The following is a 16539-nucleotide window of genomic DNA, read 5'->3' on the forward strand; positions in this document are numbered from 1 at the left end:
GTCGTGTAAACGACCCCTTATTTACCACTCAGTTATCACAGTGATCTCTGTGTGAAAAGTCATACAGATACCTGTATTTTTGCATTTCGACCACTCCCACCATTTTGCCATGCGTCTCCGTCCAGAAGGTTAGAAATTTTTGAGTGTGTAAGGCGCAGAAATTTTCCACGTGACAGGGACCCCAGGAGGGGTTGTAGGGGTGAAAATGACGTCTATCCGCACAAAGTCTCACGGACCACACGGACATGTCAAGCATAAATAAGCCTTAACCCTGTTTGCTCACACACATGAACTGGTTATTCCTAATGTTTCAGAAACTGGGATACTGAACTTAACCTAAGTTCTGACTGCATGTAAACGTAGCCAGTGAGCTATTGTGGTGATTAGTATTTGAACTCTGAGCTTTTATAAAGTAAAATTGATTAATTAGAGACACACTCATATGTGATGTACAGCTGAATGTCATCTGCATAACAATAAAAAGAGTTATCTTCAGATTAGATAACCCAAGGAGAAAAGTTACACAAGAAACACCAGAGAACCCAGGACACAACCCTGAGGAATAGGACAGGACTTTGACCAGAGAAGATGATTTACACAATTAACTGTGTAACATGGGCGTTGTGTCTGTCACCAGTAACTTGTACGGAATTTGGAAACCCATCATAGGCTGGGACTCTTTTAGTAATGCTGAACTCGACCCAGCTTCATTTGAAGTTGGACGAGGCAAAGAAGTGGGTTTTAGCCTCATTGCAGACAGGTGTCTATCAGTCAGGTCTGTCATACCTGTATATAGCGAGAACATGTACATATGACAACTTCAAAATTACTACTTATGCTAAAATTTACCCTGTACAATGTGTGCCTACAATACCTAGTAGAATTAATGCCAGTAAATCTTGAATTAAAAAAAATAAATAAATACATCCCCTCTATTGGTTTCAGGTCACTGTTTCTTAGCAACATTTTCTTTACATATTCTGATGCACTTCACCACCAGCCAAGATACATCCATCCGCAATAGACAATACACAAGCAGTGAGATGCAAACTGCAGCTTCAACCTTGGAATAAAAAATATGTGAAAAGAAATATCACCTATTCTTACACTGCCTCTGCCGTAAGAAATATGTTTAGAGCATTGGAAACTGAGCTTTTAAAACTTGCACACAAATGACCAAGGAAAGCAGTTAATGGTGTTGAGTGTGATAAACACAGCAGCTCCAGCCAGCTTCCTGGATCTGATTTCATTTCTTTATAGGTGACTGTCTCTCCGGCAGGAGGTTGACTGTCTTTATTCTACCACCAACCCAGGGGTCAAAGGTTAGGCTACAAAATGCAGACCCATCCCCACCAGTTGGTTCCTGTAATTGGTCCCAAACAAAGTTCCCATGACCTCTGCTGGCCACTCAAGTCAGGTGTAGGTCTGCAGTGTCAACACATGATGACATTTAAAGCCCTGGAGATTATCAACATCCATGAAGAGAGGGGATTGTTCTCCATGTTTAATTAGGTCTCCGCACAAATGTTCGGTCCTGAAGACGACAAATGTTTCGGATGATAACCGAAGCCTTCTGTGGCTTTTCAAGGACATGCTGGTGATAGATCCTGGTCTATTTATATATTCAAAGTGTCTATGTTGTCTGGCCCAGGGGACATTGTCTAATTCTCCCTCTTTGTTCAGAGGCTATTGCTCAAACTTAGTCTCTCAGGCAGATAAAGGAATTCATTTAACAGCCAATCCATTCTTAGATTTGGATCAGGTCTCTCAAGGCACACCCCGTCAGGAGTAAATATGTCTGCTGCCTTATCTCCAAAATATTACCGGCTTAACTTTAGGGAAAAAACCCAAACCCTGATCTCTTGGAGGAATTTTAACAGAGAGCTCTTGACGCTGCAGCGATGCTTCCCATCACCCCTGGGGGATTTCTTTAGGGCAGGCTCAGGTGAGGTCACATGACTAAGGGTTTTGATGTTTCATGTTTCTTTCATCCCTCCTGATTACGCTGTGTTTATCCTGGCTTGGTTCTTACAGCTTGTGAAACCATGATAACACTGTCTCTACCAAACACTTACTGTTTTATTGGTCTTCAAATGTCACTGGAGAGGAACGCCATCACTTCAAATTATGCACCCCTGGAGGTGGCATTTTCCCACTGCCACAAAATGAGACACCCTGCAAATGTGTGGAAAATGTTCCTCGCATGGCCTTTCATGTTACACGGTACCGCAATTAGACGAAGGACAAAAGGTGTCCATCTCACTTGGCCCTCAGATGTTCTTCTGTTATTGGCTCATGTCTCTCCGCTGAGATCTGGTATGCTGTCTGAGGCTCTCCTTACCCTCAGACACAGGCCGTGATCAGAGGAATCACTAATTCACTTCTCCTGTTTGATCTGCTAATCACAAGGCATTTATTAACAAGTCTGGAAGACGTACAGTAGTTGGCAGCTTTTAAATGTGAATCAACAGAGCCAAGTGAAGCGGATTCTTTACTCTTTCAAATAGGTCATCTTTAAGTCATGAGTGACGCCTTTTCCAACAGTGATCCCTCTGGGTGACAAGCTGTTGACAAGACGGGGGGAAGACAAGAACTCAAAGTTTCCTGTTCTGCTGGAGGAATATTTTTCTGCACTTCTTTTATTCAGTCACCCCCTCTTCCTGCTTCTTGCTGCTTTTCCACCAGCTAAATCCTTCTTCAAATCTTTGCAACCTTTCTCTGACACTGTCTTTGACATAGATTGATGTAGTATCTGTGACATCACTCATCTGTTCCTGGTACAGAGTTTTGTTTGCAGTCACCACTGGTAGCCATATTGATGTGTTCATCAGTTTTGTGGATTTACCTTGTTTCTTTGTGTCATTAGTTATCCCCCATGTGTTCTCACTGATCCTGGCCATGATTGTTCTCCTTGTGTCTCAAAGTCTTTTGTGTTCCCTGGTCACTTTGTCCTTCTTGCTCCCCATGTGCCTAATTTTACATCTCGTCCTTCTGTTTCCCTCATGTTTGACTGCACTCATCAGTTTTACCTGTGTACCTGCCCTGATTCACCCTCTGTCTCTGGTGGTTCTGTGTATTCTTTGCAGTTTTATGTTTCTTTTATCTTTTTTTTGGTCTTGTTTATTTCCTTTTTTATCGGTTCTTGGATTTTTGATTTACTTTACTTTTGCAAGTTTTTGATTGTTTTGAGAGATGTGTTTAATCAATACTAAGTTTATTTACACCTGGGTTCCCCCTTTCATGTTTTCTCAAATTGTGACATGAACAGAAGCCTCCTCACAAACAGCAAAAAGCCGACCATGTGACAGACAGATGACATGATACAACATATTACAATATGATAGGATACTATTTAAGACTCAAGTGGCGAATGGTCCAAAATCTGCAGTTCATAAAGTGTCCACTTGAGGCTGGCTCCGGGAGTACCTAAACCACGTACACACCAACCCCAAAAAAGCTGTTTTCACAGCAAAAATTAACATGATTACAGCTTGTATAAAATATATATGTTTTGAAAAGCGCATCTGGTAACACTTTACTTGATGCACCTCTGTATAACACATTATAAGTGCATATATAGAGCATTATAATGCCTTTATAGCTCTGTATAACTACAGTTATAAACACTCATAAATGATCATAATGCTTTATAACAATAATCATAACACACTATACAGCATTTTATTATCACTTAAAAGGTCAGGTATTATAATACATTATAACTGTTAGCAACTCACTGACAATGCCCACATACATAATGAATTGTACTTTTATTCATGATTTACTTATAAATGTCGTTATCTATCAATATAAACACCCATAAATAATATACCAGTGAGTATAATGCATCATATCAGTGATTATAAGACATTCTAATGAGTTTTATTGATGCTTAGTTTGATAATAAAAAAGAAGTTTAGCAAAGTTTTGTGTTGTTCTTGCATAGATTAAAAGATGTATATTTTCTGTTACCTATCACTGTACCCATGGGGAGATATCGTAACTTTTAAAGATGTCAGGAATGGGAGTTTATCCAATCAGAGGCACAGCTCAGCTGATTGACAGATGGATGCGTTATAGATGTGAAGGTGGAGGCTCAACGCCTGATCCACTTCCACGTGGCCTCTGTAGACATGACATCACAGAGACTACCTCCATTTATTATACAGTCTATGGTCATACTATACGGTATGATACACTACTGTATGACATGGTATGATACTATAAAGTGATATGTGATAAGACTAGGGTTGCAAAGGGATGGAAAATTTCTCGTTAACTTTCCGAAACTTTTCAACATTTTTCCATGGGAAATTCATCTTGGGAAATTTGGAAATATTCTGACTTGTTTTATCGAAACTACAAAATCCATATTCTAGCTCTAGTTAAGTTCCTTATCATAAATTCCTGCCTAGCCTCTTTGATTCAGATTGAAAGTTTCTGACTTTGAAAACCCCTGGAATTTCACTCTATTGAAACAATGCAGCGGTACATATTACGTAACCATGCAATACAGTACTAAACAATACAGATGCAAAAAGACACATTACTATGCAACACAGTGTTAAAATATTACAAACAATGCAATATATGTGTCACACCATACATCATGTTATCCTATTATGTAATGTTATATCATACAATACCACAAGAAACCATTGGATTAACACAGTATGATGCAATACCACTCAATAGGGAGGAGAGGATAAGATTCATTTCACAAGTTACTATGGGTTAAAAAGATATGACAACCCCCAAAGTCATAACAACAAAACATTAACCAATGGAATAAACACAATCCAGTGTGAACCATCAAGAATTTTAATATGAATATATAATAAAATACAATATCAAATATAAAACTGAGAAAAGCTATGAAAACATAGCACAACTCCTACAGCCTCATGAAGCATCATTAAAAACCATGATTGAGCCCAGCCTGAAGAGAAACATGGCTCTTTAAAGCTCCTGTTAGGAAGCTTTTAGGAGGTAATGAAATGTAAGAACCAGGTGCTGATGACTTTAATCACACGCATTCAAACATGTGCACAACCTGGACAAATGAACCAAGAAACTGGCAACAAGACTGACTCTTTCTTTCTCTTTAAGTGATTCTTCATGCTCCAGTCACGGCGAGGGAAATTGGCTTTTAAGAAGAGCAGGGGCACTTTTTGTGCACAATACAAGATTAGCAAAGTCATAAGTGATACCACTTTGTTCAAAATGTCGACAAGATCTAATAAAACATTCCTCACAACAGCTTCACCACATAAAGAGCGGATTCTTGCTCCCCGAGGGACCAAAGCTCTGTCACAGGCTGTTATTTCACACAAATATGTTAAACATGTCACCTCATAGGAAATCCCATGTAAGTTTGTGTTAACACTCTTTGTCCAGGTCTCCATGATGTTCTTATACAGGTTTAAGTTGAGAGGTTTCTCCATGAGAAGTTAATCTTCGCCAATGTGTTCTTTGTGGCTGAGACGAGGGTAAGATATGTATGTGTAGATTTACACATTTCATCGCCTCGTCTCCCACTTATTCCTGCGTCTCCTCCAGTTTAATCCTGCTTAAGAGGCACTGCACTTTCCCCTTAATGGAAACTTCTTTCTCGCCTCCCTGAGCCCTACAGGCTCGCCTTCAGGTATGGCTTAAATGTAGGTACCCCTTCTTTCCCTCCACAGCCCAGTGGTGTTAAGCTCTCTGATTAAATGCCATGTAGAGACTGGAGTATAATAAAGGCTGGCCCTGCAGTTAGCAACCAGCTGACTACAGCAGATGGCTGGGCTACAAACCAGATTACAGCCATCCGTCTTTAACGCTGTGACCTCATTGTGCCTCCGCCCCAACACACCAAGCCGAACACCGGCGAAGGTTTATTAGCACAGAACGAGGAAGGAACCCGTGAGTAGAGGAAGGGAAGAGTGCTTGCTATGAAGTCAGAAGAAAAGTGGAAAAGTGTAGGAAGGTGGAAGTTAAATGAAGACAGGGGAGAGAAGAAGAAAGGCGAGGGATGAAAGATGAGAGTGTCGGGAGTAAAGTTGTTGAAGGAGAAAGGGAGCAGCACTTAAAAATAGTCTGAAGGGAGGATCAAAAGGAGACAAATTTGACAAGAGGGATGCTGTGAAGCTTTAAAAAGAGAGCCAGGACAAAGGGAACGATGCCATGGAGGATGAGGGAAGGTTAGTCGTATCAAAGATAGTTAACAGGGCAGGGAGGGGTCGTGCCTGAAGCTGATGCGTTTCACCAGCAACCCGACAAACTAGCAGACAAGTGTAGTCACGTGTTGCTTTTCTGAACAGGCAGAAATAATGTTCAACCCCTGGCTGGTTTTACTATTTCCAGACCAATTACCGAGAAGTGGTGGGGGTCTTCCCCTGGCTCCGTCGAGTGTCCTGGCCTCAGGCTACGCAGCACAGGCTAGCTGGGCAACTGAGGGAATTATGTATCCTGTTTAATGATGTGCTGCCGGGGACCTCTCGCTGCGATGCTGCTCCTCTCCACATCATTTATTTCACTTTGAGGGCAGTTAGCGAGCGCACTTATCCAGAGCAGTGCAATGAGAGCGAAATATTGTAAGGCTCGGGTCTGAGGGTCTATGACAGTCAAAGGATGGGAAAACTGGAGCCTGTGTGCCCTGACAGAAAATGAAAGACCTCAGAGAGAATGTGGGACAGAATATTAAACTACCAAACACTTTCAAAGAGATACCTCAGAGTGTATACCACGAATTAGTCCTAAAAAAGAAAAGTCTTCTGGTTGTCAGAAGGTTATGCTTGAGATCTCTTGGGCGCTGATAGAAAACGATGTGTGACTCCTTCCTGTTTTGTTGTGAGGTTACACGCTTTCAATACCGTTTTACAGCTGACTGCAGAAAAGCTAACCCTGTCTCTGTGATCTGACAATACACAAATCTCTGACTTCCTTTCACTTGAAGAAACAGTCATATTCATGACAGTTTTCTACACCGCGTAGCTGTTAAAGACTTCAGAATGAGTCATGTTTTTAGACAGGAGATGAGACAAGAGGAGATGAAGCGAGAGGGAACAGGGAATAGAAATTTGAAGATGGGACTGAAAAGCAGCAATTAAACCTGTCTGAACTTAATTTGGTCCCATTTTGAGTTTTACTGCTGATGTGTTTCTGAAGAGGGTCTAAAGGGAAAAGCCTGACTTATATGTATAGAAAGCATTGATGTTAATTCATTAAGTTCTACAGACGAGAGCAACAAGTTTCAAGAAGTAGGGATAACCATTCTCTTAATCAGTCCTGTCATGTCAAAATAACACCTGTGAAGTAAAGACTCAACTTAATTAGGCTCAACTGTGTCATACCACTTGAATTTCTCCTTTTCAATACCAGGATTGGGATCAGATGCACCAATCCCAATCCAAGTATCAGGTATTGGTCTGATCCAGCCCTCTAAAAGTTGAAACAGGCATCTGTGGTAAGGGGCCAGTCCATTATGCTGATCCAGGCAAGCAGCTCAATGCCTTTTTAAACCAGTGTTCTCGGCTACTTGGTTTGAAATGTTGTCTGTGACGCACTTTCTTTTGTTTTTTGCTGCATTAGCAGTCTACAGGGTATAAAGGTTTACTGTTGAAGAGTAACTTCTGTAGCATTCTGAAGCTTTGTGGTGAACATTTAAATGTTTTATACTTTACATAGCTCTGACACTGTTCTGGCGATCCTTAGAAGCCAAGACTTTTCAGATGGTCACAGATTTAACAGACCTCTGAGTTAGTGTTTGGCCCTGGATTTTGGAATCCACCCAAATTTCCATTTAAGTCTTGACCTCTGCATCGCACCACCCCTCACTTTGCCACCATTATTTTGATCATGGAGAAGAGTGGCCGGAGCAATTATACCTCATTAATTATAGGACATCTCCTGTTTGTGAACGGGTGCTTGTGCTTGTGCAAGTGTTTAGGCCTTTATCTGAGCCTTCTCAGGAGTAGAATGAGTCAGAAGGTCTCAGACCCAGCTCTTAAGGAATATTTAAAACTGATCCTTGAATGTTGTTGTAGGTTGAACTTTATTATTGCATTGATTAATTGTGGTTGGTTATAGCAACATGCTTACTTGCACGCAACATTCAACATGAAAAAAAAACAAAAAAACTTCTTCTTGCACTTGATGGCAGCACCTGAAGCCAAATAACTTGTAGCACTTTGTCGTTCTAACTAAGGTTAGCATGAAGTGTGCCGAAGTACACCTCTCTAAAGCAGTGTTACCCAACCCTGGTCCTGGAGGACCCCTTCCCTGCATGTTTTAGATGTTACTCCACTCCAGCACACCTGATTCAAATGAATGGCTCGTTATCAGGCTCCAGAGCCTGATAACGAGCCATTCATTTGAATCAGGTGTGCTGGAGTCGGGAACATAAAAAACATGCAGGGCAGGGGTTTATAGGACCAGGGTTGGGTAACACTGTACTACATGGTATGGAGTGTTTACATTGGCCAAACAAACTGGACTTAAGCATTGATGTGTACTTGGCCACAGTATGAAAAGCCAGTGTGACCCCTCCCGCTATGACATTCAGTAGGATAGTATTTCCATTATGTGGCCATGTGATGTTACCCATTGGCTTCACATTGAAACCACAACATCACCGAGACTCTGTTTATGTTTCTTGAAGCTTAAAGATGCTATGAGGATGCTTTCTGTTTTAGTTGGACTGCCTCGCAATCATCTGGCCCAGAGTCGCTTGTGTTTGTTTTAACAAATTTTCTTTATTCAAGTCAACTCTTAACCAAATATAAGACGAGTTAAGGTATTTATCAGTACAATTATGTAGTGCTGTTGTTTGAAACATGACAGCGAGCAAATAATGTGTGTTTGTGCTGCACGTCAGTAGCCAGCTATATGTAGTACACAACGTACCCATAGGCTAATGTGACAACATACAAACTGTCTGTTTGTACAGTAGTTTAGTAGCCATCTATATGTTGTACCAACAGCCTGGTGCTCTAAGACATGTCTGTAATGTGCAACGTTAGTGAAGCCTGGTTATGTCCTGTCAGTCATCTACCAATCAGAGCTAACGTAACCTCACTCTTCTTTTTATTGATAGACTCTCAAGTTTGAACAGACCACTGCAGAATAACTGCTGACTGTGGGTTGGAATCAACATTAGCACAAACAGTTTAGCTCCTGTGTTAGCCTTTAGCTCGTGCTCTATCTCTCTCCTGTTTATCTTTCTTCTGCTCTTCTGTCCTTTTTCTGTCTGACAGTTAGGCTTCAGTGTCCACCATCACTACAAAATTAATCACAGAAATCGTTTTTTCAGCAGAAAAAAACACAGATCTCTCTTCTCTCTACCAAACTTCATCAGCCGGTGTGGTGTTGTCATAGAGACTTTGACGCGCCACAAAACCAATCCGGTCCTGGCCGACTTGACCCGGAAGCTAAGAATAACCTATTTTGGTGCTGGTAACCTCATTTTAAATTTGTATTAGGATCAGACATATATCTAGAAGGGAGACTTTTTCAAGACCACTTAGAAACTCCTCACAGCCCCTTTAAATGGAGATCCCATGTTGGTGTTACATTTGAGGGGTTTTTTTCCAGATTGCCATGTTGCGCTTTTAGAGGCTGAAAGTTAAAGATTTCTACTCAGGGGTACAGCTCTGTCCTTCTTTCATTGACTACTGCCTTTTTCCTCTTTCATTCTGAGCGGCACAGTGTGTAGACAAAGTTTTCAATGACTGAAAACATTTGGGGTTTTTCAGGTTCCATTTTTACACACTCTGCTCAGCCACTTATTTCACAGATGGGTTGTTTTTCCTCTTCATTTGGCCTCCGCATCACCTCGTCCTCTCAGTGATAATATATTTACTAAACCACCTGCATGTTGTTTTTGTGAAATTGTACTGCAGAGACTGTGATTCATTTAGAAATAAACACTGTAACATCGTTTGAGGAGTGTAATCTCTCAAAGTGATAAATGGCAGGTGGGTAAAATGAATAAAACCCCCACCAATGCACTAATTGCTCTTCTATACACCCGGCACACTGCCTGCTGAAATAAGTAACACTTTATGAGATTTGTAAGGAAAAACAAACTTCCCAGTGAGGTATCAGATGTTGTCGTCATCCTTCTGAGTAAACTAATTTGAGAGAATTTGAGATGTCAACCCAGCGGTGAGGCTCATACAGAACATGTGCTCCATTATGGCACAATTTTTCACTAACATGGCACAAAAATGACCTTTCCTGATCTAATTAAACTTGACGTGCACAGCCAACAATGGCACAACATGGAAAAGAGCAGATCCTTCACAGTTTAGGAAATAGGAGCTGCCAGCTCAGTCATGGCTCAGCGTGCAGGTAATGAGTCAGCAACGTGTCTCCTTGTCTGCACCCTGACAAGTCCCATTGTATCCGATCCCCAAGGTGTTTACATGTCACCAAATCTGGGGCTGGGCTCTGACGGCAGAGGGTTGTTACTCTGAAATTATTAATGTCTCTGAGAGCGGCGTGGAGAAATTGAAAGAAATATTCTTGCAGAGTTTGGTAAAACTGTACATTCTTACAAAGCAGAAATGAAACAGAAGATAAAATCATACCTTCTTCTTTGTGGTGGTGCCAGCGCCGGCTGCATGTTTTGTATTTTCACAGCATTTCAAGTGACAGACAGGTGTTGTGTTGACAATCCACCACCCACTCTGTGTTCCCTGCTTTGTGTAGTGACAGAAAAAAAACACACCAATTTGGAAAGAAAGCCTGTTCCCTCCTCTGCCCTGTCAACATATATATCTGCTCGTCTGCCTTCCTTTCTCCCTGATCATGACTCTTTCCTGTGAGCCGTACCCTTTAGGTTTCTGTGATGAATGAGCTGTCTCGTATCACTGAGTGAGGTGGACCGGGTGAGCCCAGAGGAGACCTGGACGAAAAGTATGAGCCGTGTGTCGATATGCCACACTTGAAGTATTGCAGCAGGAGCTTTCAGCAGGAGTTAGCCTTTACTAAAGGACTGTTCTGTGAATTTTCTCCACCAGCAGCTGCATGAGCTTCAGTCAAGAAGTTAGTTTTTCCTCATCAGAAGAAATTAGGCTAATGCAACAACAATACGTGTATGTTCTTTTTGCAATCAGAAAATGGGGCAGCGGAGCGTCGCGCGATCAAATCCCTGTTTGTTCTGCTCTCGTTTGTCTCCCTCTCGTTAGCGGTAAATCTGCATCATTAAGTTTCATCTCAGGCTGTAACAAAGACTTCCACACATGAAATGGATGCTGCGCAGAGACTTATTGAAGACCGAGCAGATGATTTTTATTGTAGGAAGGGGCCCAGTGCTCTCTGGTGACTGTGTTTGCAGGAGCCGGTAATGAGCGAGCAGCATCACGCGGAGCCGAGATGGAGAGGAAGAGATAGAGGATGGAAACAAAGTGCGAGGCAGAGATTGATGATGCTCCTGTTCATCTCGTTTCCCTGCACGAGGGCAGACATGGAAGAGCTGCAGCCTGAGGTGCAACGCACTGATGCGCCGCTCTGCATCAGCAAAGTTACCGAGCAAGAATACATCTGAAATGATGCTAATCCTATTTATGAGCTTTAAGAGGATCTTTTTTAAATGGGTTTTGCATGAATAATGATTACTTAGCGTTTTATCGCCTAGAAACTTAAAATAATCAGGCAAATCCGTCTGACTTAAATATTTGATTCAGCAAATAGTTTTTTTATCCCTCACAGCAAAGGAAACAATAGTTACAAAGTTGTTTTTTTTCTGAAGAAACTGCTGAAGCACCTAATTGAAAGTTTAGAGGTAGCATCTGTGTGATCAAAGGCAGGTTTAGCCTGTTTCTCATGTAAGGTGACCAGGTGTTCCACTTTAATCTAATCACTTTTCCCACGTCCCACAAATTGAGACAATGTCGATGAGACGATGAGATGATGGCTCTTGCTCTCTAAAGTAAAAACATTACTTTCATCCTATAGCTGAAAGAGGGATATGACGGCGCAAGAACACTGACAGTAAATGTGGTATTCAAAAAGAAATTTGGCATTGTAAAAAAGATTGAATTGAATCTGAAACAAGTATTGGCATCGTAAGATGAGGACACTATTTTCTCTGCTGCCGCCCTGCTGTTATCCCTCTCTGCTATCTCTGGTGTGATAGGGGGGTGGGGGGGTTATAAAACACTGCATGCAATAAAAAAGTAAAAGAGCGACCCTGTCACACACACATAGATCCTGAAGACTGTCGTTCAGGCTCCTGTATGGCAGCTCCCACCACTGTCAGTCGCGCCTATGGCCGTCGAGCAGTGTTGGGTCTAACGAGTTACAAAGTAATGCAAAAGTAATGTAACATGCTACTACTAAACAAAATGGTCACGAAACGTAGTTCCTTTTTCAGTTGGGTACAACATTACTTTTTCTAGGCACTGATTTGAAAGCAACACTGCCTCAGTTGCACGCATGCGCAGTAGTCGTTGGCTCTCACCGAGACTGGTACTTGCAATAACGCAGAGAGCAGTCAATCATCATGTCATTATTGTTTTTCTTGTCAAGTAATGTAATGTCGAAATTGTTTTCCGACTTTATTCTTAACATGATGACTCAAATCTCTGATTTTTTTCAACTTTATTCTAGACATTTCAACAATACTCTTGTCATTTCAACTTTAATCTTGAAACTGTTCTCTGACTATATTCTCGTAATTTCAACTTTAATCTCGACGTTAATTAAAAATGGCCCCAATCCGCTTCCGTAGAAAATAGTGTCCTCTCCCCGAGCCTTAAAGTCCCCAGGGGCAACAAGTTGCTGGTAACCAACAGAGGCAGCTCTCCTCTCTTGAAAACCTGGAAATTAATTCAACTTTTTCTACAATGCCAATACCTTTTCTACAATACCTGTGTCTGCTGTCAGTCAATATCAGTGGGCATGTGGGATCAAGAGTTCATCAACCTGTCAGCTGCGTCCTCTTACCTCCGCCCACTGACACGAAAAAGAAAAGGCAAAAGCCCCAGAAAACAGAACGCAGACTTTAATGGAAAAACATGAAATTCCACGGACAAAAGGAAAATGGGGAAAACAGTTTAGGGTGATTTAGAGTGTTATAGGAACACTCCATCGGGCATCAAGGCGAGTTGGATGTGAAGCAGCACAGGTCAGGATCTAAAACCTGCTCACACATGGACTTCCACTTCCGGCCGAATGGAGTGAGCAGCAGGCAGAGGCAGCGCTGTACAACGGAATAATATTTAACCTTCTAGACCAGACATCATACGCATGTAAGACTTATTTTTCGACTCTGGATAACAAGACAAAATATATTCTGACATGAAAATGGACAGCAGTCGAAGACTCACGGAAAATAAACTTTGAAAAATTCTCCCTCATTGACTTCGGCCCACAACGCAGAAAACTGCAAGATGGCTGGGAACAAGACGACAACTCGTCTATCTCTGTGAGAATGCTTTAGAATGAGCCACAAGCTTATCAAGGCCGTATGATAAAAGGCTTTAAGACACATATTGAAAATATGGAGCTCAAGATACGTACAAATATGTCATCTCTTCAAGAAGAAGCTAAAGAAGATATCAAAGCGCTGCCAGATGACCTCTCACAGAAAATACAAACGCTACACAAAACACACAAAGACTAAAAACACTCAAAAAAGAAATGGAAACTTCAATAATGACACCACAGACTGACTCGTAACCCTGGAGGGTTCACACGAGTTGATAACAAAGGAATTGAATAGACTGCAGGATAAATGCATGGGTCTTGGGAGCAGAAGCAGAAGACAAAATCTACAGATAGGTACTGAGGCCAGCAACCCGAGTCGATTTGCAGCAGAGTTTCTTACCGGAGTGCTTGGTAAAACATGTTCACAAGAAGTTAAAATGTCAGCTGTGGCTTTCGTTTGATCACAGAAAGATTGGTTGACCTTTGAGAGTTGAGAACATGCAGTGGATGTAAAAATAGCTGAGACTCTAAGGGCGCTAATTTTGTGGCGCAGCGCACGGCGGTGTGGCGCACCCTGCGCAGTGCTAATTTCGTGCGCCACACCGCCGTGCGCTGCCAATTTGACAATTTGATACACCGTCTACGCAGAGATGGGTGTGACTGAGCACCAGGGGAAGTTGATGGTGCACCAGGGGGAGGTGTCAGCAGATTCATGTTGGCGCAGTGACAATTTCGTGCCAAAAAAGTGCACTGAAAGCTCGCCAGCTCCAACCTTGACTATCCGCTGCAAAGCGGAGCGCCCGCTCCGCAGCTGTTATTTGGTGACAGGCGCACATGTGCGCACATGTCATCAAAGCCTCAGAGGCAGGTTTCCAGAGTGTCAGGCACATTTTAATGCAATAAACAATCACAGCAATTAATGTAACCGTCAAAACCAGCATATACATTTGTATCTATATTAACTGTCCCGTCATCTGATGTCAGATTAAAGCCGTTTGTCATAATGGAAAGTTAACCTGACGGCAGCTGGAAGTTTGATGCACATCTTACAATTAAACAATAAACAGCCTTAACATCTAATACTGAGTATATCTGACTTCTCTCATTTCATTTAATTCAAAGAAAAGAGGGAGAGAAAAGACGAAGATTCTCCTGCTGCAGGGACAGCGGCTCTGACCGTCTCCGCTACCAGCACTGTTTCCGCGGTGCTGGGGATCACTCAGACCAATCAGACGCTGCGCCTCGGCTGCAGGGCATTTAAAGGCGAGGAGAGGCGCTCATTTGATTGGTGAAAACAGCGTTTGGCTGTGTTAAACCCACTCACAGCTTTTCTCCTCCCTTACTGCCGTTTGCGCAGACAGGGGGCGTGGACGCGCAGCTCTTGCGCTCCTCTGCGTCTTGACTGCGCCTCTCTTTTGGCACTGCAGGAAACTTGCAAAGTACGCTGGTCACACCCTGTGCGTGCGGCGAAGGCCGGCGCAGGGCAGGTGCACCTGCCCTTGCACCTGGTCTACGAAATTAGAGCCCTGAATGTATACAATCGTAATATTTCACAAGCTCCGAGAAACTTCTGGTTTCTTTTTTGAATTTTTACAAGTGTTTTTTTTGTGTTTTTTTTGTTTTGTTTTGTTTTTTATAATTTCTCTGTGACAAATGTAATTGCTTGTCTTGTGGATTGGAAAAATACAGAAGCGAGCACACTGTGAGCGACCAGATTGTTGTTGATTCATATTAATAAGCTTGGTCTCAATAGAAATTTTTATGTTTTAGGGTTGGCTGGGCATTATTTAAAAATCTAGCCCATGTTTCAGCATAACCTGTCCCACATTTTCACACACAAACACACTCCTTGTCCTACATGTGGCTCATTGGCAACTGGTCTGTTGTCATGTAGGTAGGGATTTAACACACAGAGTACGGCTCTCTGCTGAGCTACACAGGTATTACATCAACTCACATTAAAACTGGTTTTCTTTTATAAAAGGAGGCTGACATCTAACAGACTGCTGCAATTTTCCTGACTCTATTATTTTTTGAACAGAGGGAATTACTGAGCAGCCTCCGGAGCATGTTTAGCTGAACATCAGTCCTCTCTCATGCGCTCTCTGTCTCTGCTTCTCTCAGAGGAAGGAAATTGGAGAGTATGTAGCTGAAAGAAGCTTGTTTTGTCAGCCTGTGACAGACATGATGCCCCTCATTCTCTTTGAGTGTAGTTTCTATTCAGGCTCAGTCTGGTGCCTCGGGCTCTAACTTTTAAAGGAAGCATGTTTCTTCGCCCAGGATGTATCTTGTACGGCTTCTGAAGGGCTGCAGCGCAGTTCATACAGTGCATGTCATTTTTTTCCCCCCAGAAATAATTAGCTCTTATCTGAAGCGCCTCTCAATCTGTCCTGGCAGTTAGCAAATCCCCACGGGCAAACCAACTGCAGGAGAAGTAAGGCTCCGGTTTGTATCCCATTAACACATCCAGCGAGATATTAATCTCCATCAGACATGGCACAACCCAGAGCACGCTCGGCTCAGTCAAGAGGAAAATTATTTGCTAGCTTTACTGAAGGGTGCGATCAGGTTGTGTGTTTGTGTGTAGGTAGCACAAGATGAGTCAAACCTGCAGTTATGGTGTGAAAGTTCAGGTCGCAGCAGGAGATTTTCATTTCAGATGAAAAAAACTTTGAGTTGTATCTGCACTGCTCTTATCTATCCTATGTGATTTTGCTTCCCCTGCCTTTACAGTCTGACAGCTGTGCACTTTTATCATTATCCACCTGAAAAATAAAATCCACAAGAAATCATATGCAACCCTGTGAAAACACTAAAAGCTTTGCTGTGCGTCTTGAACACTACAATTATTTTTGATGTGAATGAAAAGACATCAACGTTTTGAAAACATTGCAAAGGACTATAATTATACATTGAATAATGCTGATACATCTTCACCCAAGCAAACAGGTTTAAAGAAAGTCTTTAACCAAGGCTGGTGTTCTCTTTTCTGCTCTCCTTTCTATCCTCAGGTGAGTGAGAATGCTAAGAAGGACCTGAAGGACGGCCTGGCTCTCTACAACTCAGAGAACAACATCGGCCTGCGAAATGCCTGGAACATAATCCAGGCTGAGGTAAGCTGACCTT

The 16539-nt window shown here is 42.2% G+C and overlaps 1 protein-coding gene across 2 annotated transcripts in view; it reads left to right on the top strand.

Moving 5' to 3' along the window:
- tspan9a (tetraspanin 9a) overlaps window positions 1-16539 on the top strand; it is a 351198-nt gene that overhangs the window by 311772 nt on the left and 22887 nt on the right. For both annotated transcript variants that reach the window (XM_074677479.1, XM_074677477.1), the window contains one exon: window positions 16425-16526. In XM_074677479.1, coding sequence (XP_074533580.1) covers window positions 16425-16526 — 102 coding nt within the window. The remainder of the gene's footprint in view (window positions 1-16424; window positions 16527-16539) is intronic.

The sequence above is a fragment of the Halichoeres trimaculatus genome, unplaced genomic scaffold (genome assembly GCF_033239565.1).
Source record: "Halichoeres trimaculatus isolate MK-OKI-2021-1 unplaced genomic scaffold, fHalTri1.1 fHalTri1_scaffold_10, whole genome shotgun sequence".
Lineage (NCBI taxonomy): Eukaryota > Metazoa > Chordata > Actinopteri > Labriformes > Labridae > Halichoeres > Halichoeres trimaculatus.